At 46.7% G+C, this 26,678-nt stretch overlaps 1 protein-coding gene across 2 annotated transcripts in view; it reads left to right on the top strand.

Moving 5' to 3' along the window:
• The window catches only part of STK32C (serine/threonine kinase 32C), a 93,219-nt gene that overhangs the window by 33,656 nt on the left and 32,885 nt on the right, over positions 1-26,678 (top strand). The window contains exon 2 of one of the 2 annotated variants that reach the window (XM_069797305.1): positions 16,184-16,239. The exons of the other annotated variant lie outside the window; for it this stretch is intronic. Within the exon in view, the coding sequence (XP_069653406.1) occupies positions 16,184-16,239 (56 nt within the window). The remainder of the gene's footprint in view (positions 1-16,183; positions 16,240-26,678) is intronic. 2 annotated transcript variants of the gene reach the window in all.

Below are 26,678 nucleotides of genomic sequence, written 5' to 3'. Positions count from 1 at the left end.
GTGGTGGTGACCACAGAATCACAGACTGGTTGACGTTGGAAGGGACCTACAGAGGTCATCTGGTCCAACCCCCTGATCAAGCAAGGTCACCTAGAGCCAGCTGCCCAGCACATGTCCAGATGGCTTTTGAATATCCCCACGGATGGAGACTCCACCTCCCAGGCAACCTGTGATGTCTGTGGGAAACCTCTCTGAACTGGTTCAGGAAACTGATCTGGCTTAAAAATACCTGCCTGCAAAGAAGTAGAGGGAAGCAAGCAGGTAGCAACTCGACACCCACAGTGCTGCTGAAAAAAGGGTAGATGGGACCACAGCCTCCAGAGTAAAGCATGGTCCAGCCTTTCCCCCCTGTCCCCTCTCCCACCTCGAGGGCACAGACAGGAGCGGGACAGAAGTTTCATCCCTGTAATCCCACCTCTGTGCCAGGAAAGTCACAAACTGGAGTTTTCCCTTCCACATGTCAGTGCATGGACTGGCGTAACGGACCTTCCTCCGGGTCAGTAGCCCGACAGCACTATCTAGGAGAAGACGATTAAGTCCTCCTGCCTTCCTGATGGGCAGTTCCCCAGCTGTGACCAGGAGCCAGTGTGGCTGCTGGCCACCCTGTGTGTGAGGCTGCTGGTAGATGCCGTGGATGGATGGCCCTGGGGAGATCACAGACAAATGGCTGAGATGCTCAGGCATGCCTTGGCAAGGTGCTGGCCTGATGCTCTTCCTTGGCTCGCTTCTGTTCCCTTGGCTTACATTAGAAAGCTTGTACCATAGCATGGCCAGCTAACATGCACCAAAACTTACCATCTTGGGTTTAAACAGCGTGGTAAGATACAGTACGATTAGGTTAATGATAGATCAGCTAACATCTAACCTGTATGAGCATGTGCCCTTCTGATGTTCAATACCAAGTCACGGATGGAGGAATTTATTTTGTTTATTGCTTGTATTTTTAAATTAAGCTTTTATTTTATTTAGCCTTTAGCATAATCCATTTCAAAGTATCTAAGCGAGGTTTCAGTTTGGTTCCTGGTTTGATCCTCTTGAAACTGGAGTCAGTGGTGTGAAACACTTTGAAAGCCCAGGAAATGGAGTGTTCAGTATTTATCTTTTGAGATATTTTCATTTTTCCCAGCAAACATTATTGGGTTGTTGTAGATTCACAGGAGCAAGTTGTCTGCACAGAATCTGTGCTGCACAGTATGGCTTCTAGAACATTTTGTTTTCAGTTTAGACAACACTGAAAAAGTTGAGCTCAGCCCTACAGGAGTCCTAATTAGCTCCATCAGCGTATGTGCACCAAAATCATTAAACGTGTGTTGTTGGGTTTAGCTAAGGAAGAAGGAATATCAAGTGCCACCTGACTGCACATAATTAAGTTTAAAGCATGAAGAGTTAATCCTGCTGTGTATTAGAATTTGTGCTATTTCAGTGTGAACTCTGTATTTCTCAATATACGAGTATTAAAAGTTAGTAGGAATTAGTGTAAGCTGTTTGCTATTGAGCTGAACAATTGGTTTGAATTGAATGCTGGAATAAGATTGTGAGCAATACTATTATTAGCACTTGTTTTCCTGAGTTGGTAATGATCGCTTCGACCTGCTATGGGAACAAAACGATGCGGTAATTAATCCACTGCATATGGCAGGGCAGGTTTTATTCCGTGATCAGCATCTCTCTTACTTGGTGTGAATCACAAACAAATAGGATCTCATTGCAAAGTGTTATGCCTGAAGGACCTGGTTTTGCCGTGGATTCTCTGCCAGTCTTGCGTCTGTGGACCCTGCTGAAAGCAGCCAATGTTAACTTGTGTGAGTCTGGCTTAGGGCAGATCCCTGGTGCTTAACAAAATTGAACACATGGCTTGTGCTTTTTGATGCAGTGAGATGGGCACCTTCCAGAGCTTTACCAGGAAAATCATTGTGTCATTAAAGTAAGTCGGAAAGCCTCCTGTTGATTCTGCCAAGCCAAAATATCCCCAAGCTCTGCCACTGCCAATGTGAATAGAGTTGAATTTGGACCATAGCATTCCCAAACAACGGTTCATGGACCTCTTCTCATTATTTCTGCTCTTTATCCATCTGGGAGCTGCAAGCACTGACCTGCAAGCAGCAAGCTGCCCAGTCCATGTATAATTCTACTCCGACATCTTTGCACAGTTTCTGTTGAGAATAAGACCCCACTGTGCTAGCTCCTGTGTGGGACACGCACTGCAAGGCATGCTTTGCACTGCAGAATAGGCTTTTCAACAAGCAACACAAAGAGAGAGTCAGTTCAATTCACTTTGGATCAGAGACGGAGCCAGGAATAGAGCACAGGGCTGGTGGCTGTCCGTGTCCTTAGTAACATCTGCATGGTGCTGGGGGCCCCCTCCAGCCTTCTTTGCACCTGCCAAAGTAGGTTTCCTTTACTCCTCTGACTGCATGCTGGGCTTAGATCTTGATTTTGCTCTTTATCATCAATTCCAGTGATGGTATGTTAAAGATTTCTTGCTTTGTAATTTGGGTTCATGTGCCGTTTGTTTCCTCTTAGTTGAATCCTGTTTCCCGGAGGCTGGAGATACCAGTATGATTTCCATGTAATCAAATGCTGGCAAGTGCCACCTCCGCCTGTGCAAGCATAGCAGAAACAGAAAGCTTGAACAGGGCCCTTGTTCTGTGGTTCCCAGCAAGGAAAGATTTATGTGGACCCAATAGGCAGCAGCCTGGGCATATTATGGCTAACAGCTTGCTGAGGAACAGTCCTTAGAAAGTTGCATTTAATTTAGAAATGTGTAAAAACAGAAAATTAAATGTGCCAGCAAAAAAGTTTTTTTTGTTGTTTTTTTTTTTTTTTTAAAAAACCATCGTGTTAAAATCTGCGTATTTTGGTGGTATGTAGGTAAAGAAGAAGAAAAGGAAGAAAACTGCAACCCCCTCCAGCGCAGATGAAAAAACATCATGGCCAAGGGTGGTAATGGTTAGGCTCCAGGCAGGAGGGAGTTTTCTCAAGCTGAGGTAGCGGCTTTGGAAAACTCGGGTCATACCCTTTGTAGTTATCATTAAAGCTTTGCTCACTGTTTGTGGGAATACCAGCAAAAGTTGGTCTATCAATTTAGTTGCTGGGTGCAGTTTATTAAAAATGTAAAGTCAGGGCACGTTGTGAAGACTGTGGGTTTAGCGTGATGGAGCAGCATGAAAAATGCAGACAGTTTAAATTTGGCCCATCCTCACGTGGAGCAGAGCTTAAAAATGGAAACTGGGGGGGGGGGGGTGGGAAGCACATGAAGTGTATGTTAATTCTTCTATGGGATGAGGATGACCTATTTCTGTAAGTCATTCTCGATTGCTAACTCTAGGCAATGAAAATGTATTTTCTGAACGGTGAATAATTTAGCAACTTTAAAGTGATTAACATAGAGAAGAAGCTATGACATGAAAGGTAGCATGCTTTTGGAGCAAAATACGTTCCTGTGCAGGAGGGCAGCACGGATCCTTTGCATCCTTTAAATTCTGTGAATTCACTCAAAGAAGGTTCCTGTTGAAAGAAGAGATGAGATTTGGTCTTGTGCTCATCCTCAGTATAAAGGTGAATTAAAGACCTGAGGATCTGAAGCAGTTTGTAGTATCAGACTCTCAAAGGTGGCTTTGTCACTGTTCAACTTTTGTTTAAATTGTGGATTGAAATGACTTAAGAATTAACTTCTCATTTCATGGTTTCCCTTCTACAGTCAGAACCACAGGGTGAGCTAAATTCATGACAATAAGCAGACTTTATTTCTGATATAAAACATACATTTATTACACTGCAAGTTTGGGTCACTAAATGAAATTATTACTGTGGCATAAATGTGAAAAGAAATCTATCCTTGTTTTATTAGACAGGACTGAAAAATGGTTAATGCTTTAAAAACTGTGCCAGAAAGCCACAGCTCATCCTGCTCTTAATCCATTTAATGTATGTTTTATTGGCATATGCAGTGCAAAGCTTTAACTGCACTCATGCAACACTGAGCGTAACAGTTCAGTGCAGACTAAGGGGCCTGCACCGCTGTCTTTGATTGCCGTGCTTTCTAGAAATTTCAAATAAGGCAATTAAGTTTTGTTGACAGAATGGCTTCCCCATAGAGCAGTAAAAACTGGCATTAATTATTTTCCTAGTTGTCTTTATAAGAGAACCCCAGAAAAGCTTCCTGCTATATATACCCAGGAGTAAGGTGAAACACACTAGCTTGCAGGTCCCTGTGATAATTTCTGTCCATGCACCATGAGCTGTGCGATGTTGGTCTTCCCCCTTCTCTCTTGGAGCCTCATCCATCCCAGGTGATGCTAGAGTTGCTGCCAAGCAAAAAAATAAATGAGAATATTGCTGTTGAAGAGGTTGCCATAAGAACAACTGGTTCTGGTCCTTCTGGTTGGTAGCACCTCTCGGATGTCAGCACAAAAAAGGCGTTGGTGGTGTCCTCAGGACAGAAATCACAGAAATGCCTGCTCTTTGGCAGGTCTTAAGAGACATCCTCCTTCCACTTAAATACGGTTTTGCATAAGCTTAGCTGCAAACCCTACTGGCGTGCCCATGTTTTCAGAATTCATCAAGCATCGCTGGATGGGCTTAAATATTTTACAGTTCAGATACAGCTCGAGGGTGCAGTGCAGGTTTTCTTCACAAGGGTGGAGGCTGAGGAATGCTGCAATATCCATATTTTATGAGGTGGCAGGTCTGATGAGGAAGGTTGTAATGAAGTAGCAAGCCACCGTGCCGATTCAACATCTGCAGCGGGTGACAGGTTCTGTGGAGGGTGGCCAAGCCTGCTGCACTGCTGCTATGGAGAGCCGGCCCTTCTCTGCCTGGCTCAGCACCCCAGCCCTTTTGGGGAGGGGAAAACCTGAGGACTTGAGCATTTTTCATTTCCACGTGTTACGTGTTCCCGGTGTTATGGCTAATATTAAAATACAAAGATGTCGTTGCATTACAAAACTTGGATTAGCGTATTTTTAATTCTTAGTTTCCTTTCTCTAATAATCATAATGAGGACTCTGTACCCGAGAGATAAGTTCAGCTCAATTGCCGCACGTGCGATGCTTTGTGTGGAGTGCTGGGGCTAGGATCTTGGGGCTGCCGTGCGTGCCTGCTGCAGCCAGCAGCGTGCCCAGGAGCGGGGAGCCCCGGCTCACAGCCCCAGCCCCCAGGCTTTTAATTATCTGGTGGTGGTGGCCAGTCTGAGAGCAGAGAGATGGTGTCCCGGGCAGCAGTGTCCTGACATGCTGGTATAAAATTTAAGATGGGTGGCTGGTGTGGCTGCTGGGCTAAGGTGACTTTTAGAAGAAAATTGGATTTCTCTGAACGGGCTGCGGTAACATAAAAACTCTCTTGCTGGCTCTGTAGAAAGCAGTTATCTGGAGTTATGTTTAAGGACATGAAATGATGAACTGGGTTCCCATGAGGCTAGGCATGCAGCCCCATAAAGGGGAAAAAAAATCCTGCATCAAAGGAATTCCAAATTAAATTACTTTCTCAGACTTTTAAAAGATCCATCTCTTTCATATATTTTTTAATTTAATTTTGCAGATGGTTCTTGAACTTTTACCTCCCCAATTTTATTACAAACTTTCAAAATGTTTCCTTCTTTTCTACTTCCTCATGCTATCTGCTTCATCAAAAGAGTCCCTTGTGGACATCTGGTTCATCTGTAGTAGCTGCCTTCTCATAAAACTCTGAGGATTTGAGCTGGCTTACTATAGAAGTAATAAGTTTCTTCCTGGAAACAGTGTATTTCTTTACTGGCTGGATTTTATTCGTGATTACTACAGGTTTCTGCATCCTCCTATGAGAATTCCTTAATTGTATTTAAACTAGCATTGCTCAGCAAACCTTACCACTGCAGAGCCAAAACATACAGTATGTACATAAAACATTAACATTTTTCCCATGGATGGAAGTGAACTGAGGCTGACAAACCCCAAACTTTTCTGTTGTGCTGAGCAAAATAGATCATCAGCTTTCAGTTTGAAATGGAAATGGCAAAGATACCCCAAACTTTGTTTTCAGCCTAGTTTTTGAGAAAACTTGAAACATTTAAGTTTGGTGGGTTTTTTTATGAGAGTGTTTTCTATCAAAACCAGTTTCGACAGTTGTAAAAAAACCCCAGTGTTTTTATGAGAGTGTTTTCTATCAAAACCAGTTTCCAGTTGTGTCCTGGAGAGTCACAGCGAATCCGCTTGGCAAGGGTGGTCGCTGAAGCTGGCTGCTCTGGCGCTCGGAGGGGTTGCAGCCCGGCGTGCCGGGACGGGCGCGTGCTGAGCAGGGCTGGAGCTGTGTGAGGAGTGGAGAGAAGGGGGCTGGAGCTTCAGCAGCATTTCGGAGTAAAATACCCATTTGGGGTATTTTACCTGAAATCCACGTTTTTCAGCAGAGAAAGTAAAACTTCATTTTGGGTCAAACATTTCATTTCATGTAATTACTTATTCTTTTTTATCTTTTAAAATTAAAATGCAAAGGAGGTCTTAGGTACAGAAAAGTACTGTCAAGGTCAGTTTTGAAAACATGCCAGAAGAGAGACTTTCCCATCTCCCTACACACTGTAAAAAAAATGAAGTTAAATGGAGGGAATGAATTCAGTGTTTTGGTATAGCCAGCTTTACAATTTTTGTTGCAATAAATTTGTCTAAAACTGTTTAGCTTCACTAAGGTGCTTTCTGTTCACTTCAGGGTTTTTAGCAGTCATAGCCTAGCCCTGAACACAATACAACCTAAATATTTTATAAGGCACCAAAAGTCATCCATTTATCATTTATAACATATGTTGCAAAAACATTAAGTAACGTTTAGCAGATGTTTATTGCTAATGTTATGCTACTATAAACGTGCTATAAAGACTTTTTTTTTTATGGTAAATCAATTTTAGTTACTTCAAATAAAATTTTCTAAGCCATAGAAGTGGGGGAAAACAGCAACAAAACAACTAACGGCTAGAGTACACATCCAATCTGTCAGCTTGATAAAAGATGGAAGCTGAATTTGGTATTAATTAGATTTATTTTCTAATGTAAAATGCCATGCCTTCAAGGAAGGAACATCGTAGTACATTTTAATGGTAATTTTCACCATCTGGGTAAAACGTTTACCTGCTTGGCCCATTTGAAACTGGTTGTCTGGTTTTGGATTCCTAGAGAAGAGGACCGACACTGAAAAGCAGGACGCCTTGCCTGAGCTTTCTGCCTGCGCCGCTGGCACCTCACCCATCCCCGGGGCCACCCGCACCTCTCCCACGCTCGCTGCCCCCCCCCCCCCCACTCCCCACTTTCCTTCTGGCGCCTTTAACCTGGGCTCCGCCGTCTCGTTCTCTCCCCGGCATGCCGTGCGGGGAAGCCCTGGGGCTGGGATGGCGGTGGGGGGAAGGAGAGCGTGGTCCATGGGCGCTCCTCGGGGACGAAGCTGGCGCTGCCTGCAGCGTGGTCTGTTGGCGTAGGCAACCCCCCGGTGCTGTGCGGGGCTGCTGCGGCGGTGCCCTGGGCTTCCTTCAGAGCAGCGTCTCCTCCTCCAGCGCCGGCTTATTTTGCAAGTCAGTGGTGCCCCTAGACGTGGCCCTGCCCGTGTTCAGTGGTAAGGTCACGCTCCGTTCTCAGTTAAACAGAAGAAGGGGGAAAGATGAACTGTGAGGAATCTTTCTGTCTACTGCCTGATCGGTCCTTTCATGTGCACAAATGTATATGTGGGGGGGGTGTTTATATGTATATACACACTTTTATAGAAGATTTCTCTGCAAGCATTTTACGTTGAAAATACAAAGCCCATCAGTTAATGCGAGCGAGCATGGCAGTGGTTGCGCTGTTCTCAAGGCGTGAGATCCCTGCTCTGATCTGGACTACAACCGAAAAGCACGGTGTCCTTTATTTCTACCAACGGAGTGGATGTCCCCAACTCCTGGCGTGTGAAAGCCCACCGGGTAAGCCCAGCTTGGCGGCTAGCCCGGGCTCGGGAGGAAGGCTGGCAGCGGGCGGTCCGGTGGGGAGCTGGCCTTGAGAAACGAAGAAGTGACTGGGGGGAGGTTGGTTCCCTCTTTTTTTCCCTGTGCTACTGGGAAAGTCAAACTTTGTAATTATGATGGAACTGTCCCAGAATTAAATGGCTGAAATGATCTTCCTGATCCTCATGTTCTATTCTGGGATAAAGAGCAGGGACAGATGAAGAAAAATAATTACTAGTGCTGCGGCAGGATAAGTGGTGATTATCCTGTAAAGCCAGCCGGGCAGCCGCGTGCCTCAGCTGGCAGAGGTGGTGAAGGAAGAAGTGCTGCAGAGCCGGAGCTCGGCCTTCTTTGGTCCAGTCCTCCTCCCGTTTTTCCTCTTTCACCACCAGCGTGACTTCTGTTTATTTCCATGGCGTGTGGCAGTGCTGGTGGGGGGGCCCCAGCGGGACGCCTCTGCACGGGGTCCTGTCCCTGCAAGTCCTGTTTGCTCCATCCTGCGTACCCCCAGAGCAAGTTGGGGGATGTCACAGACAAGCTTACCTTTGTAAGCACTGGGGGGTGCGATCTCAGGCACTTTAGGCTAAGCTTAAATTATTTGGCATGGAAAATTAGCTCAGGGCCTTTTGCTGTGCCCGTGAAGCTTTCCCTGCCGGTATGTGGAGAGGTGGAGCTGGGGGTCAGGCTGGCCCAGGAGCCTGTGCTGGTGTGGAGATGGGGAGTGCTGGGGAGGTGGCGGAGGATACCCTGCTGCTCGTATCTGGAGGGGCAGTGCTTGGATCATCACAGCCTCATGGATTTAATGGCATATTTAGCACTCAATTATATACTGTTCCTGAAGAGTTTGGTATCAGCTTTACTCTTCCTCTACCCAAGGTTGCTTTTTTCCCCATTTTTTTTTTCTATTGATAGTTGAAAATACTAATAGAGTATATGAAATTTGGAAAACTCTTGGCTTGCCTTCACTATATAATCAGCAAAGCTAATCTAGACTATCAGTAATGCTCAAATACCTACCAGAGCTGTCAGCTCTCTGCTTCTAGGGCCAGGCAGCGAGGAGTCCCTCAGAGAGGTCCCTCCTCACTCTTTCTCACAGGAGGAATATTTCGCCTGGCAGGTGGGAGAGGCACTGGGGTTGCTGCTGTGAGGGCAGAGACTTGTATTCTCTGCCACATCAGCCTTTCCTTGCAGGGCCCTCCTGCATCAAAACCTGCACCTCAGCCTTAGCTTCTGAAATGCCTGTCTGCCCCAGGAAACAGGTCTCGGGTTTGTTACAGCAACACATCCAAGGAACTGGGATAAAAACGGTGTGTTCCTGTCATTCCTGGTAGGGCTTTAATTAGCAGTCCTTTCAGTCCAGATAAGATGATACTGTGATCAAACGGCTTCAGCTCTGCTCTACTTCAGACTCGGTGCACTGAGGAGTTTGATTATTTGCCAGGGAGATTTTATTCCAGTTGCATATAAAGTTTTCCATTACAAATTTAACGTGATGGTTCTGCCCCCAAAAGCGTGCAGTTGCTGTTCATGGGAACAGATGAACTTGTGTCCGCAGCGGAGTCCAGCTGCTTGTGTTCCGCACGGTGGGTCCTCGAGCTTCTCTGCGGGCAGAGCCTCCCGGTGCAGGACGGTTTGCTTTCAGTGGATGTCTCTGCACCTGCCAGCATGGCACCTGCCTCCTCCGGTCATCCGAGCGGCCGTGGGAAGGGAACATGACGGTCCGTGAGCTTTGGCCTCGGCGGAGCTGCGTGGCCACCTCCCGCAGAGACCCCGCGCCAGGCTGTCGGCGCCCACCCCAGCCTTGCCGGTGTTCGGTGGCCGAGGTTCCCAGGCTCGGGAGCCGTGAGCTGCTCTGTCTGCCAGGGGCTGACGAACAACGAGCCTTGGCTTCGCTGCCAAGTAATGAAACCTTCGCCTCAGCCGGCAGCCTCCCCGCGCTGCCGAGCAGATCGCTTGGGAGCGCGGTGGGAAGGCCTCGGGGGCTGGGGAGCAGGGACCCCGCTGGGGACCAGCAGACCCCCGGGGATGAGGGAGCGAGCTGCTGCCAGCCCGGAGCCTCCCGCTCCCACTCCACCCCACGCGGGGACGGCTCCACGGGCGGCGAGCCCGGGTCTCTGCCTGAAGCGTTTACGTGGGTAGTGGGGTGAATCCCTATGTAACGTTTGCTTTTTCAACACTACCACTCCGTAATTTGCTTGGAAGCTGATTAGCAAGCAGTACCACCATAAAATGGATGATTTACCAGAGAGTTTTGCCGACAGGCAGTACCCTTCTAGAAATACTATCCGGACATGTGGGAGCAGGTAGAAATAAAACCGTCTTCAGTATTGGCCTCAGGGCATCAGTTACTCGTTTCAGGTGGTCCGGGGAGCTCTGGTGAGCATTATGTGCGGGCTGCCCTCCCTCCTGCAGCCAGCGTCTGAAAACACGTCTCACCCTGGAGCTAAGGGAGGCTAATTGCTGTGAAAGCTGTGCAGCGTATATAAATAGCCTTATTTGCCCATCAGCCTGTGTATGTAAAGCACATGCTTGTCTCCTGTGCTTTTGGCTAAGACCACCGTGAACTCATTTAGTGCTCACTAACCTGCACCAATGGAGAGCTGGGCTGTGTGGTTAATGAATAACCCGTTTGCCTCCCTGGGTTGTTATTGTGAAGTAACATAGTTTTTTCTAACAGAAATAGCATTTGTAAAGCATACCGAACCCAAGGGACAAGGTGCTGTGTTTTTCTCCGCAATCTGTAGTCCCTCCTGAGCTTGTTGACGGAGAAGCAGATAGATGTAATGTGCTTGCACTCGTTTGGAAGGGTTCCTGGCCAATGCAAGCAGTATTTTTGCACTAATTAGGAATGGTTTCTGGCCAATGCAAACATTTTTGTACCCAATACCAACAACCCCGTCTTCCTAAAATGAGTTTGCAGTTGCTTTGCATGGTACATTTGATTCCTTATGGAGTAGCAGAGATTCATTTTTAATTATACAATAACTCACTGTTTTTACACAACTTCAGAGTTACTTCCTAATAGCATGTTTGAATCTTTAGTTTCTAAAGGGGTTCATTTATAGCACTGGGCTTGTATTATACCTTTAATTTCTTTCATTATCTACCAGCATTCCCTGAATTCCTGGGTAGTTAATGCTCACTTGAGTTTCCTGTCAGTCATATTATTCTGTATTTCCATTTTTCTCACCCATGTAATCTTCTCAGTTGATATGAATAGGCAAAACAGATCAGCATGAGATGTTGGAGACCGAGCATATTTGCTCGTGCTTTTTCCAGTGATAGAAGGGAAAGCAGTGGTTTCGTGTGCCGCATGGAGCCTTGCAGTTGGAGAAAAATGGATGCCTTGCATTCAAGGGTTTCAGGTTTGGGGAGGACTGCTGATACCGTTCCCCATTGCCCTTTGCTCCCTCTCTCTGTCAAATACCTCTGCTTTCTCCCACAAGTCACTTTACCTCATCTCTAATCAAAAATCTCACTTTTGATCTCCCCAGTCTTCCCAATCTTCCCAATTCACTCAGGCTGATCCTCCAGTTTGAAAGCTTTTCATACCTCCCAGTCCTCCCAGTCCCTCCGGTTGTCCTGCCTCTCTCTCTCCCCTGCTGTTTTTAGCAGGCTTACCACTTCTTTGGAAGTTTTCTGAGGTTTCCCTTTACAGTGATGCCTACACTTCGCTTACAGGCTCTCTGCAGTACTTCCCTGGGCTGCCCGATCCCCTTGCTCAGGCCCTCCCCATCACTCTGAAAGCTGCTCCTAATCCCGACATCTGTTAATCCTGCTGTCATTCCTTTTTGTCGTCCTCTGACTTTCACGACCATTTTCCCCCGTTGCAGCAGCCCTGTGTCCCATGTTCCCCGCAGGCTGTCCCCCTCCCGGCACAGCCTGGCTGGCTGCCCTCTCCGTCCATCCACTGCCTCGTGGTTTGCAGAATCGGCCTTTCCTCTCTGGCTGGAGTCAATGTGTGCGATGACTTCTAAGTCTAAGCTGTAACTCTCTTTTCTGTGAGATGAAACTCTTGGCATTTTGTGGCAGCACACTTGTGGTTACTGTGGCCACGTATTAATGTTTCTACATCAATTACCGTGATGCTTTCTTCCAAAGCTAGATTGCAGTAATATAATAGGTAGACAAATGCTATTAATTATGCCAACATATAGAAGTACAGTGATAGAAAGAGAAAGTTGATCATGTCATACTAGCTCTATAAATTTGCTGTTACAAGATTCAAAAAATAAGTTCTTAGGTCTTTAGTGGTGTAGACAGTCATTCTTGGAGTTAAAACTTCCGTGGTTTTATTGATGAAGCTGGAAAACATGCAGATAAATAGTGAAAGGTTGTCTCGATCCTGAAAACATGAGTTTTAATTTTCTGTTTTCCCCAGATTTCAGAATATTGGATGCCAGGTTCGCTAACTGCATCCACTGTTTTCCTACTATTGGACATTAATACCAGGTCCTGATGTTGAACCCTCACTGGCTGCCCCCTGTGTATCTGAAGTTTTATGGTAATTTTATCTTGCCATACTTCTAAATATCTTGTAAATGAATGCAGAATAAAGAGCAACAGTTATAATTTTAAGATAGTAAAGGCAAAAGCCTCATTTTTTTTTTCATCTTACATTGAGGTATACTCATCCTTCTGTATAAAGAATTTTTGCAGAGAAACATATTCTTCATTCTCTTTATTTCATTGGAAAATAGAAGCTGTGCATCCAGTCTGCTTTATCACACATTACATTTTGTGACTACAGTGAAATCTTAATTATAGAGATGTCAGTGCAGCACCTGGCACTCTCTTGTGAAGTGGGCTGGACTGGGCTGCGTGAGGTTTTGTGAGGTCCAACAGGCGCGTGAAACCCTGCCATCCTGCTTTTCAGGCGTTACTGGAGATGGAGAACAAAAACATGCCAAACTAAGCAAATCCAGGTCACGGTATTTATCTGTACTTGTGATTCATGGTTTGTCACTTGATGCCAGGGCGAGTCAGGAAGAGGCATGTCTCTTTCATGGCAAATAGCAACATCTTATGTCCAGCAGTTCCACTTACCCGCGAAGGTGCTATATTGATAACAAGCTGTTAGAGGAGTCAATAGGAATAATTAGCATAGTTTTTTCACAAGGAGCTAACAAAATACCCATTGGGCCATTTCAGCACAACAGATGGCATTGGGTTGCGGTGTGACCAACAAGTCAGGGTCCCTGTGCCGTGGTGCCGTGCTCCCTTGCATTTGTACACTGCAGACGGTTTTCAGGTCCCTCTCCCCCTTTCGCGGGTTCCTCTGGTCCAACCTCAAGCCAGAACCATTTCGGTACTTACAGATTGTGACTGTCAAAACTGTGCCGTGCTAAAGTCACAGTAGTGGGGGAGTATGGTCCTGTGAATAGGCAACAGCTGTCATCTCCTGCTCGCTGGGAGCGTGTGTCATGAAATCCTCCACTGGCGTCTATGACTCAGGCTCGTACCAGTCACCCCCAAAATAATCAGCTCTTCTAGTTGTGGGTGAAAGACAGCTTTCTCTTGTCAGCTCACAGAAAGTGGAATCTCTGGAGCAAACGTAATTGTTCCAGGCAGGTTCAGGATTTCTATTTTAGGGATAATCACATATTCTGTAGTGATATGTTGTCATTTTTAGAAATCCAGTGTGTTGTGCACAAAAAGCAACATGCTGCTACTATGATTTTCTTCCTCAAATGTTGAGATTTGCTTTTTCTTTAACTGGATTTCTTACTAATTCCTGAAGAAAATAATGAAACTGACAAAACCAGTCAGTGCCTGTTCATCTACCATTATCTGAACTTCTAATCAGCAGGACTGTGTATTTAATCTATTAAAAGTGACATCTTTGCTGATAGGTTCAAGTGCCTGGTGAATATTCATATCTAGATTTGTTTCTTGACTGCTGACTAGAGCACGCTTTGTGGATCAGTTGTAGTCATGGATACATGGAAATGGCACTTTTGGGTTTGTTTTCTCAGCAGCAATGCTTTTTTACACACTATTCCAAACATTATAATAAAGAATTGTCAAAAACTGCCCTCCTGGAGTGATCTCAGATCATGAGCACTTGCACATGGTTTAATTACCAAGAAAATGCTGTGCTTTAAAGGTGCTCACTGTAGCTTTTTGAGTATTACTTAGTGACAGAAGTTCAATTAATGGATTTGCTTGCACGTGAAAAAAATCAGATGTTGCCCCAAATGCTTCAGCATTGTATGTGCTAATGTTTTGGATTTCAGAAAGAATATTTGTGAACAAGATGTAGCTGCGGTTACACATTGCTCACTACAGTCTCTCTAATAGAGGTGGTAGGAAAAATGCTGCCTGTGGCGGCAGATTGCTCCTTCCAGTGCTGGGTTTTGTCAGCTGGGAGGGAGCAGGTGACTGGTTTGCAGCTCCTGCAGTGTCTCGGATGAACCGGCCGCTGGCTCCAGGCATTACCCGTGTCCTTGCCAATGTCTCATGGCTTCTCAGCCCAAGACCCGTCAAGTCTTGCTGGAAGAAAGCTGTTCACCCATGGAGAAGGGGAGCGATAAGGAGATGACACACCACTCGTGTAACTGAGGTGTGGGAGGCTGTCAGAAGGACGGAGCAGCACTGTTTTTCCCACGTGGTCTTTCATGGAGTCTTCTGGCGCATCCTGGGGTAGGAGACAGTGCATCTGCCCTTCATTGTCGCTTATGGAGTGGACTGGGAGTGCGGGGAGGTACGTGGTAGGAGCTGGCCCACACTCTGTTTTCAATTTCATATGGCAAATTTTTCCGAGTTCTCCTGCAGAAAATGTCCCACAAAAGCGACAACAACAATATTTTGGATATAAGCCTAGCACAAAAGGGTAATAGGAACTCCATGGGCATGCGTGGGCTTTTGATTCATCCTCAGAGATGACAGATGTGCATTTATTTAAGATCTGGGAGTGGGACTTGGAATATTTATAGTGAATTCTTTGCTCCCACTCTTCCTGTGTGATTTTTGGTCTCCGCTGTCAGTCAAACACAGGTTCAGTGCTCTTTGCTGACCATTTTGTGCGTCATTCACACTGCAAATCCCCAAGCCCATGCCAAGTGTTGCTCTTTGTCCAACCTTTGAGCTTTCTGGGGAGGAAATGCTGAGGGTCCCATTGCATGGTCAAGGTCTCATGGTAGAAAAGTCAAGGGCTGACGGGTGGAACTGAGCAGGGTGCAGCTCAGTCCACCAGCGAGCTCCTGCTACACGTCTGCACACTTTGAGAGCACACTGGGCTTAGAATAGGATAGCATAGTTCAGTTGGAAGGGACCTGCAATGATCATCTAGTCCAACTGCCTGATCACTTTAGAGGTGACCAAAAGTTAAAGCATGTGCTTGTGCAGCGGCCAGCACTGTTGTGCAGAGGGTGTGCGCACCACGGGCCTCGTTTGCAGCCGTGCAGCTTACTGAGCTGTGAGAACATTAAGGAACTGAGGTATAAAGAGGCAATTTGTAAAATGTGTCCTTTACATTGGCTTTTGTGACTTTATTTATTTGCTTGTCTGTGAGGCACTCTAACTATATGGCAATGGGGATTATCTGATTATTGGTATAAATAGACCTATCTTTTTTATTTATTTAAGACTAATATCAGATTAGATCACAGCAATAGTTTAGTAAAAATAATTTTGTTTGCAGTGGCTGCTGATCAAGGCAGTAGATGAAGTGTTATAGCTGCACTGTCCTTTCTTGTCATTACTCCTCACCGTGGCTCTGGAAAAAATAACAGATCTGGTACAAATGGGTTTGCACGTGAAGAGAGTGGAAGTCAGTCCCTGTCCTCTAGATGTTGTCCTTTGGAAAGCACAAATACCAGACCACCTGGCTGTTGAATGTGCACAAGCAGCACGGAGCCAGGCGCGTGGAGAGCAGCAGCCGCCCGTGGCATGGGGCGTGCGGCTCGCCAGTGCTCTCCACTCTGCCATGCTCTGAATTTGCTTGCATGCTTACGGTGTCTCTGTGAGACTCCTCCTGTATTGACACAAGTCAAAGCTGTATTTTAACTTGGGCTAAACCGCGTATTTAGTTACCTAATTCAGCCTGTTTGCTAGCTACTTCAAGCAGGTAAAATGACACTGTTGAAAGAAAAACAACAGCTGTCCTGCATCTTCCCCAGGAGGCAGTGACTTTTAATAAAAGCTTGACCAAAACTCTTTAGTTGTCTCCTTGTCTTCTTTTTAAATATAAGATCCTTGCAAGTAAGCATTTATAAATTTAAATTCTTTTTTTTTTTTACCTTGTAGTGAACTTTGACCACTTCCAGATTCTCCGGGCGATTGGGAAGGGAAGCTTTGGCAAGGTAGGCTTGAACGCTTGGTCTTGAGTTTGCTTGTATGTTTTATCAGGTGCCTGCTGTTATGTACTTACGGTTTATTGAAAAAGTAATGGTGCTGAAATAGGCTATTTTTATTGTTGGATGATTGCTGCTAAGTAAGCACAGGAAAAATGTGTTCAGGAAAATACCTTGTTGCCATTTGGTACTGCTTTAATTCGTGGCATCTTGGTGAAACAGGTGTATTTTAAACTACCAGCACAATTGTGACCATTTCATGGCAAATATTCATTATTTTTTCTGTCTCCTGAGAGGGTTTATAGTTTGTGAGGAGAGACAGTAAGTCAGGAAGGTGTTGGAAGTTGTTCTGGGTGATTGACTGAGCTGGCACGATGTGGTCAAGAGGGTTCTATGAAGCCCTGGGCTGTTTTCCCACTCAGATATGAGTTATGCTGAAGAGGTTTTGTTGTTTATTTCTAACAAGTTTTTTTTGCCAAGCATGTAGGAGAAGGTGGGAGGTGATGATCAAAAAGCTGGATAGCTCTGGAAATCAGTTACTGGTTGATTTCCTAGGTTTTTTTTCCTTTTTCATTCCCTTTTTCACTGACTCTCACTCAGTCCCTGTGTAGATAACCATTTGCTGCTTCTGTCATGGCATTTTACACCATTTGTTTGCACTGCAAGCACAAAATTTGGTGTGTATGTGTGCCTGCACATGCTTATGTCCTTGCACACACACCATACTTCATCACATTGGTACTGTTCTGTCATCATTTTGTCACCTGCGTTTTACTGTGCCCCAACAGTAGTTGTGCCTGTCTGTTTAGCCAAGACATCTGCACCTGATGGACAGGAGCTGTAGGAGCGATGACCCTGGTGATGAGTCATGAAAACTGCTGAATTTTGGTTGTCATAATCTTCTCACGTGACAGTTGTGTAGTGTGGGGCTTTGTGCCAGGACTGGGTGTTCGGGTGGGGCAGGGAAATGGGCTTTTGAAATTGTCCCAAATGTGTAATATTGAACTTGGGAAATAGCACAGAATAGTTCAGAGGTCAGCAACAGTGCCTCCGTGTCTCCACACGCTGCTAAAATAAACTAAGACAAGCTGAGCGATCAGAGGAAAGCCATATCCTCTCTCGTTTCTTTCTGGTCTGGTCATCTTGGCTGGTTTCTGTCCATCTTGCTTTGATTGGCAGCTCCATGGGGGTAAGAAAATCTGAATCTTGCCCAGCAGATGAACTGTACTGTCCTTTACTTTTTTACTCTGCCCGTTACAGCCCTAATGAGGCAGTATCAAACTGCGTGATGGCCATGTGAGCAGCCTGACCTGCTGCAGTTGATGATCGGAAAGTTCGTTCAGATGCTTGGAAGTTTTGCAAAAGCAGAAATTTCTCAGGAGATCTGAGAACGGTTTGGCCAGAAGAGCCTAAATTTTTACCTGTTACTGAAAATCTCTTTTTAAATCCTTAAAATGTATGAAGCTTCAGTCTTGAGAACAAGTAGCAGGACGAAATCCAACTGCAGTCTCAAACAGGTGGAGTCCAGCTCTTCTTACAGTCAAGAGAATGGACACTATTAGTCATAGGGCTGTCATTAGCACTGCTTGCTAACAAACATGTTTTGTCACAGCCTCAGTTAACTGACGAACTCCGAGGTATCTATTACACTGTTCTGGCGTGCTCGGGGCAAAAGCTACCCATGTGAATTCCCACCTGGCTTTGTTGTAAGTCCACATGGGATCAGGGCTAATGCAAATGTGGTGCCGAGTAGTGTGCAAGTCACAGAGAGGGTGCATTTAAATAGTAACCCATATTTTCAGCCATGTCTCTTGAGCAAGAAGAGGCAAAAGCTGGCAGCGGAGCTATGTCAGATTTCTGAGGTTATATTAGACGATAGAGAATGATTAAATACAAGCTCAGGTCCTTCCTTAGGGTAGTGCTGTAAAGATAAGGCAAACAGCAGAGGAAACTCTCCCCAGACACTCCTGGCAAGAACAGGAACCCTCAGGGTCTTGTGACTTCCACTCATCAAAGACCAAAACGTAACTCAAAATCTTACTAAAAAATAGTGGCTAACATTTTTCTCGAGCTCATCTGAGAAGACTCATACTTGCAAATGTAAACTTTCCAGAGAAAAGAGGTTTTATTCTGTTGAGCAGCAGCACTTGGTGCTGGAAAATTACTTCTGCTCAGAACATGAAAAGGAGAAAAAAAATATTCTTGTCCCAGGGCAGGACCTTTTTGGTTTTGAAGGGAGCTGCTCCTCATGGCTGCTTCCTTTTCTGTTTATGTTAAAGAAAGGTTAAGTCTAGCACGTAGCAGTCTATCAGGCATCAGAATTGTATATACACTTTCAACAAAATGCTGAAATGATTCATCTGTCATCTTTCTGGATAATTATGTCAATATGCTAAATTTCCTTTGATGCTGAGAAAAGCTTTTTACATTTACAAAGTCATCTACAACTCGCATTTAATTACAGAAAATGTAGAACGACCTACCTGAAAACTGTTACTTGAAATTTATGAGTAATTTAGTTGCTTTGGTTGATTTAAACACTATCTGCCCACATTCAGGAAGGTATTCAGGAGCCAGTGTCCTGTCCATCTCAAATTGGGGGTGTAGACCCTCAGTGTGCAATGAGTGACCTGTGAAATCTGTGATGCCATGCTATTCTCTAGTGACGTGACCTAAGAGGCAGCAATCTGCTGGGTAGCTTTGGGCAAGGCGTTTGCTTTCCACTCTTGTTTTGTGCACCTCTCAGGACAGATTGTGTGGTCCTCAGTACAGGAACCATACCAAATGAAGGAAAAAGGAACTCAGAAATTGCTTTTGAAGAGACTGGAGAGCCCCTGAGCTATGGCTATATGCTGTGGCGTATCTGCAAAAACTGTCCATTTTTTTTTTCCTAGAGATGGATTTAATCATCTTTAAGATACTATTAATCAAATGAGGGTCATGCTCAGTTCCATGTTTACACAAATTAGCAGATGTGTAATATTTTCCATACATATTAGAGGTAAAATTATTTGATTTTCAGTATTTTAATAGGAGCATTACGTCTCTCCTGTAGTACAGGCTCCTTTCTCAAGCAGCAGCAGCAGCAGCAGCTACTCAGATTTTAGCTGGTCTGTTGCCATTACCCAAGGAGCAGTAGCTAGCAAAGGGTTTCCAGAATGTGATGCAATCTGTGACCCCCTGTTTTAATGGGAAATGCGCTCTGAGTTTCATGATGCTTCATGAGAGAGATGATGAGACCTGGAAATCTCAGAAGGTGTGTTGGTTGCATTGCAGGTATCCTGACATCTCCCTTCTTAAAAATTGACCTCTCCTGGCTTACGTCTTTGTCCATTTGAACCGGGAGGCAGCCGAGGGAGCGTTTGCTCCTGTATTCCTCCTCCCACCCAGGCTTCCCTCTCGATTCTCCCTTGAATCAGCTGCGGCCGCCTTTTCCAAGGCATAAAGGATAGGGTTATGGGAGTTCATTATTTCCACGCTACTGCTGTGAAGAAATAAAAGCATATCTGAAGTTCTTCAGCACGGATTTATGTCTTTGTCTGCTGGTGGAAACAGGGGATTAAACCCGGGGCTGGGGGCTGGAGTGAGCAGCAGCGTGAAATGAAATTTTCCACAGAGAACAAACGTGTCTTGGGGTGGTTGGGCCCATGCAGGCGATCCGCAGGGGCCTGGTGGGCGTTGCTGTCATTTTCCTTCTTTTTTTATTTTCTTTGTTTTGAGTGATCTGTGAAGTTGTAATGGGACCTGTGAAGGTTCGGGGGAACCCGTCTGGTAGTAAAGAGGTTTTTACAGCTGGCAGGCTGCACGGTGAGGGCCTGGAGAACAGGGACCCCAGGCAACCCCGCCGGCCGACCCGGGTGCTCGCGGCGGACCCACGGCGAGGGACGGCCGTCCTCAGCACGGCAGCTCCGGGCGGAGGCGTCCGCCTTCCCGGCTGGCCGCCTCCTTGGGCCCGGTGCAGGAGGGTGCTGGGGAGGCCCGGCTCCCTGAGGGTGGCTTCTCGCTGACCCTTGCAAAGAAAGCCCGATGGCAACGTGGTTTGCTTTGCTGAAGTACTTTAACTTCGTGATTTTGTTGCTTTAATAATTCACACAGCCTGAAGCTGGGTATGGCAAAACTTTAATCCATTTTCTAAAGGTCACAAATGCCCACCCAGTAGATACACCGTAAATAAAATTCCCTTGAAGTCTATTCTCAGCTGAATTCCTCTTTGATATCAACACAAGCTTGATCCTTTGTCTTTCTTTCCAGCTTTATAAATGTTGGATTTTTCCCCAAAAAGAAAGGCTAGAAACGTAATCCTTTGATATTAAAATACCACAGATATTTTTTGCCCTTGTTTTTTTCCTTTGCTGTACTGGAGCTCACATGAGGCCGAGGGTTGGTCAGAGCTGCAGGCAGGTCTCAAGACATGTGTCCCTGCCGGACATTGGCCCCGTCACTCATTCGCACGCTGGCAACAGCCCCGGCCGTGGCGTTGGAGGGTGGCAGGAGGACCCGCCATGTTGTCACGGGGCTCCGGAGGTGAAAATGGGTTTGCTTTTTAAAAGGGCAGTGTGGTTAGCTGAGAGGGGACAGCCAGGCGAGGGGTGTCCGTGAGTCCCGTGGTGCCAACAGCCTCTGATGTTTGACCACCCAGCCCTGCAGGAGGGAAAGGCCTCGCTGCACCAGCGCTGTTCAGGCATCGTCCTGCTTGGCCCCCAAAGCTCCACAGGGTGTCATGTGGGATGTAGGAGGTCCTCCAGGCAGGAGGTACGCTATTGCAGGAGTGGTGATGTGAAGGACGTGCTTCACCACAGCATCTGGCACAGGAGTGGCTCCCCGGGCTGGGGGGGGCCACATCTGCCCAAATCCCTTGTCTGGCAGTGACCACGAGTGGGTGCATGAGAAAGCATGGAGCACACGGAGGTGATCCTCTCTCCGATACAACCTCCTAGGTAGTATTTAGTGATTTTTTTTCTTTCTTGGATGTTGCTAAGCTGTAAGCATGTCATCAGTAAAAGCCACGGGAGAGAGGATGGCAAAGAATGAAAAGCTGAAGTGACGATGTGGTCGAACACTACCTTACTGTCTAGATCTCAGGTTTTGGGGACAGCAGCAGTAAAATTACAGAGCAGAAAATGCTGCCGAATGATGTCGAGTGACAGAGTGATCAGTGACTTCAGCTGGAAGGAGGCCTAGGACATGATACTGCGTGCTCCCACCAGGGACCTGTTTGGGGTTTCTGAAGGATCAGACTTCATAAGACAGTGATTTATAGTAAAAGCTGCCCACTTTTATTATTATTATATACCCAGTGCCTTATTAACATTTGCATTAGAAACTGCCTGGGGTTTATTTCAGCCCCCATCATTCCCTGTGGATGAGTCATGCCGGCGTGGGACAGGAGGTGGGACGGGCGGTGGGACCAACGCTGGCGCAAGCAGCCAGGAGGCTGTGGACAAGAAAGCAGCGTAAGAGAGCGGAGGATGGAAGCACCCTCCTCCACCCCAAACCCCACTGATGGCCCCTGGGCCACCCCTGCAGGTTTCCACGTGCAGGTGGGGTCTTGCCCCAGAGCAGAGCGGCATGGTGGGGCCGCATCGCCTGCCCTGGGGCTGCGCGGCTGCTGCATCCCCCTTCTCGGGCAGTCCCTTTGTGTGAGCGTGCAGGGAGGGGTACAGTCCGCTGCAGAGGGGCACGCATGAGTGGCAGCTCCCGGGAGCTGGCTGTTGAGCGGGATGGCTTCTCTTTGTGTGCCAGGCTCACCCCTCACTCATACAGTTTCTCTTTGTGTGGCTCAGACGGCCTCTGTCCCTCTGGAGTCCTGAAACCTGCTGGTTCCTAGTCATCAGGAGGCTTGGAGGAAAACAGAACGCTGCTTGCAAATCGTGGCATTTGAATGTGATGCTTATTCTCAAACAGGCGATAACCCTGAGCTTGCTGTAGTCTGCCCACTGATTCATTGCGTCTTGTGTCAGGGGAAGTCTCCTGTGTATTTTGCTGAAGCCTTTTCACGGGGTAAGGACAGCTTTTCTGGTGCGTATGGGACACCCTCTCGAGTCGCAAACACACGTCCCTGCTCACACAGCTCCTTACTCTTATGCTTCCCTTCCTGGGCCCTGGAGGACAGGCAGAGCACACTGGTCGTGCTAGCTGCACGTTGGGAGTTGAGAAATACACTGCAGGTCTTATGCACAACCAAGAATAAAATTTGTGCATGAGCCAATCTCTCTCCTTTACCCACTACAGAACAACACAGAAGATGTTTTCATGTGGTTTGCTCCCCCACACTTTGTAGACAGGCTCCACCTCATGCTTGAGGAGCTGTTGGGAGAAGTGCCTCTTTACGCTGCGCCTGAAGTTTTGTCATTTTCTCTTGTCAAGTCATCTTTTGCTATCAAAGTGCACCAACACCAAGAGGATCTAGTGCCTTGTTGCCAGAACAAAGCTTGTCTCTAACTCATGCGTAGCAGCAAAGCCTGATTTGGTGTGATGAATTAATGAGTATTCCCTGGTGTCTAATAATAACGGTTTAATTAATGATGGAGCCTTTCCCTCCTTCTTGATCTCTGTCTTTTCTGTTGTCTGACTGGTTTTCACAAAGCTGAGAAGAACTTTTACATCTTTGAGGCGTCCATCCATCTGTAAAATCTGGCTGAAACTGGCCAACAGTCCTAGAAGTTGGTAGGGGTGAGTGTGAAAAAAGTAATCCTGTAACCTCATTTTCTTAGGAAAGCAGACACGCATGTTTAATTCATGAAGCCATAAGCAAGTCCGGCAGACTGGATCCCTCCTGGCGTGAGCCTGCATTATAATGCAGCGGAGCTCCTCTTCAGGAATACCAGAGCCCTGGGCTGCCAGGAGGAGCAGGTCCGGGTGTGACACCTCATCGTCGTCCCCGCTGGGGCTGGTACCGCCGGCAGTGGGGCAGGCGGTGTGAGGTTGCTGCTGCCGCAGGGAGCGCTGGTCCCGGCTTCCCCATAGGACGCGCCAATTCAAAATGTCACAGCGCTAGCAGTGATGCCTCGGGATGTGCCAGCACTATTTGTGTGTCGTATGTTGGTGGAGTGATAAACTGTCACTAGCAATTGTAGTGGTGGTAGGTGATGGAAGAGGGAAGAACAAAGGGTGCTGAATGGCCCCATCCCCTGATTCCTCATTCTTGCCTCACTCTTATTCTTTAATGTCATTGGCCCCAGGGATGGATGTCACTAGTGCCTGCCTCTGGTCTCCACTTCCAAGCTGTTGCTTGTTTTTTTTTTTTTCCTGTGTTTTTTCCTTCCCCTACCGCCTCTGAACTGTACAAAATGAAGAAAAAAGGAAACATTTTTTAACTTTTATATAATTTTATATAAATGTTTTTTTAATTTTTAAAAAGGCTAGCATGAAATGAAAAGGAAAAAGGTTGTCTGTGTTTGTAAGTGCAGCATTAAACCCGACCTCTGTAGACTAGAAGTTGGCAGCCAGGCAGCCCTGCTGAGGCACGGTGTGGCAATGGCTGGCTGGGTTTCATGGGCCCGGTGGACGTGGCCTCGCACCACGGGCCACATGCACCCCTCTGCCCACCGAGGCCTGCTCCGAGCCAGTGTCATCCCTCTCCAGAAAAGTGTGTAGCATATGCACGCATGTGGCGAGAGCCTCCCCGCAGCAACAAACACCGCTCCCTGGCACAAACCAGCCTACTTGATTGGGATGTAGTTAATTGAGTCTGTGAGGCACAGGGGGGTGGGAAGGTGGCAGAGCTGAGCCCGGGGCAGCCCTGCGATGCGGCAGGGCAGGTGTACGGACCCGCAGCGTGCACGCCTGCCTGAGCACGGTGAGATAAACCACCCTCCTTTCCGTGGCAGCAGGGTTATACGATCTCTGATGCCGGAGCCGGCTGGAGGGCCCTGCGGTGATGTCCCAGCTCCACACACTGCTCTGGCTGCGGCTGCAGAGGTGCAAACAGGCGCAGCTAGCGAGGGGAGGCTGCAGCCACCGCAGGCTCTGCTGGCTGCGTGGCCGAGCTGTGATCGGCACCTTAGTAGACTTAAGAGTTGCCTTGTGGTGGAGGAGGTGTGTTTCACTCGTAATCATGTTGCCATTTGAAGAATCTGCTTGTCACTTGCTGTATTCTGCAAAGCAAGGATCTGTGGATAAGGTAATTTCTGAAAATAGTAAAGGAGACGAAGAAGCTGCTGCTTCTGAGGCAGCCCAGCCTTCCTCAGACCCTGTACCCTTTCTCAGGGCTTTCTCAGCCCTGAAGTCACCCTGTGATAGGCGTATATACTGCTTGCTTGCCTACTGCAGTTTGCAAAAAGGTCGTTAGTGGGAGGAAGCTGAGACAGCAAATCCATATTACATCTTCCACATGACATGTTTGTGTAAAGACTGTGAAGTTCTTGTTTGCTATAAAGAGTAATATGATGCAGTGCCGTTACAGCGTAGGCAAAAGAAACAACTCCCAAGAGGCTACAGCTCAGTCCTGTAAGCTGGAGGCACGAAGCCAAGCTTTCTTAGGGGCATTTTCTCTCTCCTCCACAAAATCCCCTATCAGAGTCCCACAGTTGTCTTCAGCCACCCCAAACGAGAGTGGCAGGGAAGTTCCTATGGACGGGAATGTCCAGCATGTTCTCATGAGCCTTCTTAAAAACAGGTGGTTTTCCAATTACTTGTGACTATTGCAAATGTACGTTTAGTTACTGTTGTTACTAACCCAAGCTAGCTCTCTGACAATTTAGGACCACAGGCTGGACCCTCTAGGACGTATCTCTGCCATATTCTTTGCCTGGTTTTCTTTTACCTCGTTATCTCTGCCTGGACTTGGTTGGACCTTTAGCTCTAGTTTGTGGTTTCCTTCTGCCAGACAAAACCTGTGCTGTGTGTCCTGGGTCTGAAGGTAGCACTGATTTTGTTTTTCATTCCCTGCTATCACTGCTGTTTCACTCTTTGTACAACAAGTTGTAAATACCAGAGGAGGCATTGCAAGGGGTGCTGCTTGAGAAGCCTTGGAGGCTGACAAACCCTCTGTTAGTGCTCGGAGCACTCGGATGGAGAAGCAGGTGGTGCCTGTGGCAGACGATCGATAGACACACGGTGGCTGGCTTTGCGGGATGTGCATTCTCAGCATCGCTGCAAGGGCTCCTCTTAGTCTGGAAGCAGAAGCAACGTCCTGAGGTGAACCACAAGACTGCTTCTGCCCATTGATGCAATGAAAGCTTGTGTCAGCAGAAATTTTTTCTCACATATATTACCATGTATGCATCAAGGCTAAAGAGCTGTTTCCTACTCAAATTCTTCCTAGTTCTTACGTGTGAGTTTTTTCAATATTAAATTCTAACAACAAAATCTGCACGCACCACCACCACCACCCTCCAACCCCCTGCCTATGCCACAAATGCAATCTCATTTCTAGGTCTTTGATTAAGGACACCTTTTTATGGATTAACATATGCTCTCTGTTGAGTGGCAGATGTCTGTGAATCAAAAACTGGCACTTGTGTTCAGAAGGGCCAACCTAATTATGGGGTAAGGAGAAGGTCTTTGAGGGGAGAAGGAGATGTTGCAGCATGGGAGAGCTCCAGATTCTGCAGGAGTCTCACAGACTCTCACAAGGAAAACAGTGGGAGTAGGAGAGGGCAGAGCTGGGTGAGGTGGCATGGCTACGAAGAAACCCAACCTAAATGCGTTACTGAATTTCATAAACGATCATCCATCTGTGAGAACAAAGAGCAGAATATTTTGGCACTTGATGAGATTAATAATTGGAAATCGGATTATTGTTCTTCTAGCATTACCCTTAAGAGAAACTCCAGTTCAGCTGTGTTCTGCTGTAAGCTACCCAAGAGGCTGTGCCTTGTCTTTGGCAGCGGTCGTGTCTTTACCTGCCCCCTGTGCCTGCCGAGCCACCAACACCAGACTGCTGGTCTAACATGGCCGACATAAAAAAAGTCTTATTTGTAAAGAAAAAAATAACGTGCCCCGCTTTGCTAATGTTGGATCATTGGCCCCAAAGGGAGGAAGCACCAACGTTAAGATTTGAACTACATACTATTTCTTAAACTGTGTAATGACCCAGGTACCCCTGTATGCATATCTGTCCTTCAGAAGCGGCAGGACATGTTGCTGACATAAGATGTCCTTTTACAAAAGGGCTGTGGTTTTCCAGGCCCCGAAAGGGCCAATGATCCAAAAAAGGAAGGCAGCACCTAATATCCATCATAAGCCCTGTGTGTTTGTGTAGGTGTGTGTACATATACATATGCATGTATCTACCTACCTACCTATCATTGCTCTCCCAGTAGAACCCAGTTCCATAGGTCAGGGTAACAAATCAAAATCCTGTTTTACTTTTCAGTATATATTATTTATAACTTTTATTCCCTGGGAAGCAAATGAGCCTTACAGTCTCACCACCTAATTGTATTGTAAAAGCTATACAGTTTGCCTTATGAATCTAGCCTGGTTAGCCTCAGTCATGGTTATTT

This window comes from Haliaeetus albicilla, chromosome 11, assembly GCF_947461875.1.
Source record: "Haliaeetus albicilla chromosome 11, bHalAlb1.1, whole genome shotgun sequence".
Classification (NCBI taxonomy): domain Eukaryota; kingdom Metazoa; phylum Chordata; class Aves; order Accipitriformes; family Accipitridae; genus Haliaeetus; species Haliaeetus albicilla.
Note: the sequence above shows the minus strand (reverse complement) of the source record. Positions and strands in the feature narration are given on the sequence as shown.